This window comes from Acinonyx jubatus, chromosome D1 (assembly GCF_027475565.1).
Source record: "Acinonyx jubatus isolate Ajub_Pintada_27869175 chromosome D1, VMU_Ajub_asm_v1.0, whole genome shotgun sequence".
Taxonomy (NCBI): Eukaryota; Metazoa; Chordata; class Mammalia; order Carnivora; family Felidae; genus Acinonyx; species Acinonyx jubatus.
In genome coordinates, this window is record NC_069390.1 from 52,149,968 (window position 1) to 52,154,348 (window position 4,381).

Sequence of the window (4,381 nt, forward strand, 5' to 3'; positions counted from 1 at the left end):
TTTTGCAAAGACCCCAAGGGAATCAAGTTGAATATATTTAAATTATGTGATTTAAACTTTTTAAAATAGAACTTTTTAAATTTTTTGAAAAAATTTTAAAATTCCATTTTGAAACATACTTGTCTCTCCATCGAAGTAACATTTACCAGCGTTTAGATTTTTTTTTAATGTTTTTAATGTTTACTTATTTTTGAGAGAGACCCAGAACACAAGCAGGGGAGGGGCAGAGAGAGAGAGAGACACAGAATCTGAAGCAGGCTCCAGGCTCTGAGCTGTCAGCACAGAGCCTCATCGGAGCTCTAACTCACGAACCATGGATCATGACCTGAGCCAAAGTCTGATGCTTAACTGACTGAGCCACCAAATTTTTAAATTTATTAATATGAGCATATGCCCAGGTAGTGCTTTAAAAAGAAATGGGAAATTACATCATTACACATATATTGCTATTTTTATAATTAAGAGTGTACAAGTAGCATATTAAATGTTCTTCCAAAAGAAGGTTTCTAAGAATGTAGTGTTTATTAAATAGATTAGTAGAATTTATTTATTTTTTTATCATTTGATATCCAGGGTTTTTTATTTAATAAAAGTGCTACAATATATATAATGTTCATGAATCATAAATCATCTTATTATTTATCTGAAACAAATTTCTAGTAGTGTATGAGTTTTCATTCTATCATGCCAAGAGCAAGTTTATCTTCTGAATATCCATACTAATTTTATTGAAGAAATTGATATGTCAATGGCATGTGAATTTACAGTTGCTGAATAGCTAAAGATATTGACATTTGATTTTCAGTTTCTAAACCTTATTGTGCTCAGTTTTGAATTTTAAAAAAATTTTTTAAATGTTTTATTTATTTTTGAGAAAGAGAACACAACCAGGGGGAAGGGCAGAGATAGAAAGGGACAAAGTATCCATCCAAAGCGGGTTCTTCATTGACAGCAGTGAGCTCCATGCATGGCTCAAACTCATGAACCATGATATCATGACCTGAGCTGAAGTCAGATGTTCTGCAGACTGAGCCACCCAGCTGCCTCTCAGTTTTGAATTTTTTTAATTATTTCTTCCTTATGGACCTTCCTTTTTGACCTAATATAATTTCTTTAAGAACAAGAAAGAAAACATCATTGGCATAGAAGAAGAACTAGGATTGTGTGATATCGCAGAGGTCACAGCACAGAGATTCTGGAGAAGAATATATGGTCAATAATACAGCTTGTTGTAAGGAGGTCCATTAGAAAGATTACCAGTGGCTTTGATGGCATATGCTTCATTGGAAACTTTAACTTGTGGTTGAAATCAGATTATAATGTAGGAAGGAATAGGAATCAAGAAAGCAGAAATAATTAGTTCCAAAAAAATATTTTCCAGACACTTGCATAAAAAAGGTCACTAAGGTCAAGGGAAATTTTGCTATTGGGTCACGTACCAAGAAATTTGAAGAGGTGGTGAAAACAAACAAGAAGTGAGTGATAATCGGAACTCCAAAGAGCATATTTTGAGAAGCTTGCTTGATCAGAAAAAGGAATTCGTAATAAATACATACAGTAATAAAGGAGGAAACAATGGCTATAGATGCCAAAAGTTCATGTGAGATTTGGGTTGGAGGTAGTTTACTTCTAAAGCTTCATTTTTTTCTTTATGGAAAAAAAATCTTTCTTATAGGAACATAGAAACATCCTATGTTTCTTACAGGAACATAAAACACAGAGTACAGAATTGTCCCAGAGTTGGGGTATAGGTTTGTATGCAGGTACAATTGTAAATGCAAAGCATGAAATTGAAAGTCAGCTAGTGTTTAGACTTGTATAAAGATCTTTAAAATCTGTTAAGTATATCTCAATTTGAGGATTAGAATGATAGCATAATTAAAATCATTGCCACCCATGCATTGACAATCCTCCTATAGAACAATGTAATGATTTCCTTTCCTTTGAAAAATAGACAGTTTTCAGCATATTGTATTGAAGTCTAATATTTACAAACTATTTATCCCCACCTATGAGAAGTATCATTCATATTTTGAGGAAGGGAAGCTTTAGAAACCTGTTCCTTAGTGTTTAGCTCTCAGGACTGATAATCTCCAAAGATTGGAGGGCCTATGAATTTCCAGCTGGGGTTTTGTGTCTCCTCTACCTGACATTGTGGGATGGCTTTCTTTTCCTTCTAAATAAATGAATGCGTTAATAGCTAAGGCTTCATAATCTGATTGGTTTGTATATGTGACTGTCTTTTATAAGTTTAGAGATAGAAGTCAACAACCTCTGGGAGGCCCTTGTAAGACTATGTAAGAATATTTGGACATTGATTTTCAGGGAATAATACCCAGGTCAATTGGAATTAAGATGGCTTCCTAGAGGGTGAAGACAAGAATGTATCTGTGGGATTAATATTCGGAGTTTAGGAATGAAGGGCTCCTCCTCACCTATCCTTTACTCTCATCCATAGAGGTCCTAGTGTTCTGTACCAGAGCATTCTAAGTGTCAGGCCTGGCTCTTCCGCTTGCTAATATTGCAGGTATTGGTGAGTCCCTTTCCTCCTCTTGGTTTCAATTTCTAATGGAGAAAATATAAGATTCATGCAAAAGCATGTAAGTCCCTGGCAGGTCTAATTTCTTTACCTGTGGCTGTGTATCCTATTTTCTTATCCTTGCAGATGGTAACACACAACTATAACCTGAAGTATGAGGTTAGAAATCCCTGCCTGATGTATTAGGAGACGGCCAGAAGGTAAGGGAAGTTCCTATGACTAGGCAGAGGCTCTTGTAACCTAAAGTGGAAGAACCTCCCCAGATTATACTTCCCTGGATGGCAGTTAGGAATGCTGAACCAATTGACCTCCTCTCTGATTTATTATTCTTTGAAATGGTATAAAAATTACTGTGGAGGATATCAGTGCCGTATTAAAACCTCTTACCAGTCTCAAATATTGAAGGCTGTTTCTTCTTGAAAATCTTTTCTTCTGGATGAAGTCCCTTCTATACTACTGGATCACTCAGGTACCTTGACCCCAATTCCCTGACCCCTTTGAAACACTCTGACAACCTTTTCCCGGATTTCTTTGGTCTTAACTCCATATACTATAGGGTTAAGAGCAGGTGGGAAGAGTAGATAGACATTGGCCAAAAGAATGTGAATATGGAGTGGAACGTGGTGGCCAAAGCGATGGGTAAAGAAGGAGAAGAGGGCTGGTGTATAAGAGATTAGGATGACACAGACATGGGAACCACAAGTCCCCAGAGCCTTGGACCGAGCTTCATGGGATGAGAGACGAAGGACAGATCTTGCAATAAAGACATAGGAGAGACCAATGCAGAACAAGTCAACCCCAATGACCAAAAGTGCTGCTGTCAGCCCATACACACGGTTAGGCCTGGTGTCTCCACATGCTAGCTTCACAACAGCCATGTGTTCACAGTATGTATGTGGAATGACATGGCTTTGGCAGAAACTCAAACGCCCAATGAGGAAGGGACATGGGAGCATGAGCATGGAGCCCCGCACCATAGCTACCACTCCAATGCGGGCAATGATGGTGTCAGTGAGAATAGTGGCATAGCGGAGTGGGTGACAAATGGCCACATAACGATCAAAGGCCATGGCCAGCAGCACAGTGGACTCCATCATGCAGAAAGCATGAATGAAGAACATCTGTGCAAGGCAAGCAGAGGCTGAGATGTGTCCAGCTGCACACCAGAGGATGGCCAGTAGTTTGGGAACTGTGGAGAAGGAGGCAGCCAAGTCAATGGTTGAGAGCATGCACAGGAACAGGTACACAGGCTTGTGCAGGGCTGGCTCGGTGGCAACAACAACCAAGATGGTGATGTTGCCCACAACTGTGGCTGTGCTCAGGCAGCACACAGGGAGTGAGAGCCAGAGGTGGAACTGTTCCAGACCTGGGATGCCCAAGAGGAAGAAAACAGAAGGGTCCAGGTTAGTGTGATTAGGAGACTCCATGGTCTGGACAAAAGTTCTGGGCATCTTCTCTGGTCAGAAACCCCACACAGTATCACATTGCCTGAAGAGACAACAGAGAGCAGAGATATGAATGAGTTTTGAGTGATACCAACTATATAATGCTAGGCAAGCATCATCATCTGTAAATGGGGATAAGAGTAATAGCCCCTAGAGTTCTTAAAAGAATTGTATTGGTTAATATTTGTACAGAACTTTGAATAGTATTTGATACATAATACTTGTTAAATTAAATAAATGAATATGGAAAAAGGCTTCAAACAAGGATTTAAATAAATCAGAATTATCTTCTCATTAAAGACTATTGTCAGGGATGCCTGGATGGTTCAGTCAGTTAAGTGTCTGACTCTAGACATGGGTTCAAGCCCCACATCAAGTTCCATGCTGACAGTGTGGA

The 4,381-nt window shown here is 38.8% G+C and overlaps 1 protein-coding gene across 1 annotated transcript; it reads right to left on the reverse strand.

Moving 5' to 3' along the window:
• Positions 1 to 3,000: 3,000 nt before the first annotated feature.
• On the reverse strand, positions 3,001 to 3,990 carry LOC106977819 (olfactory receptor 52P1). The gene has a single exon (XM_015075372.1). The coding sequence runs from the start codon at positions 3,988 to 3,990 to the stop codon at positions 3,001 to 3,003; it is 990 nt and encodes a 329-aa protein (XP_014930858.1).
• Between the last annotated feature and the right edge of the window lie 391 nt (positions 3,991 to 4,381).

Coding starts and splice junctions, on each gene's coding strand:
- LOC106977819 (XM_015075372.1), bottom strand. CDS start 3,990: ATGCCCAGAACTTTTGTCCAGACCATGGAGTCTCCTAATCACACTAAC.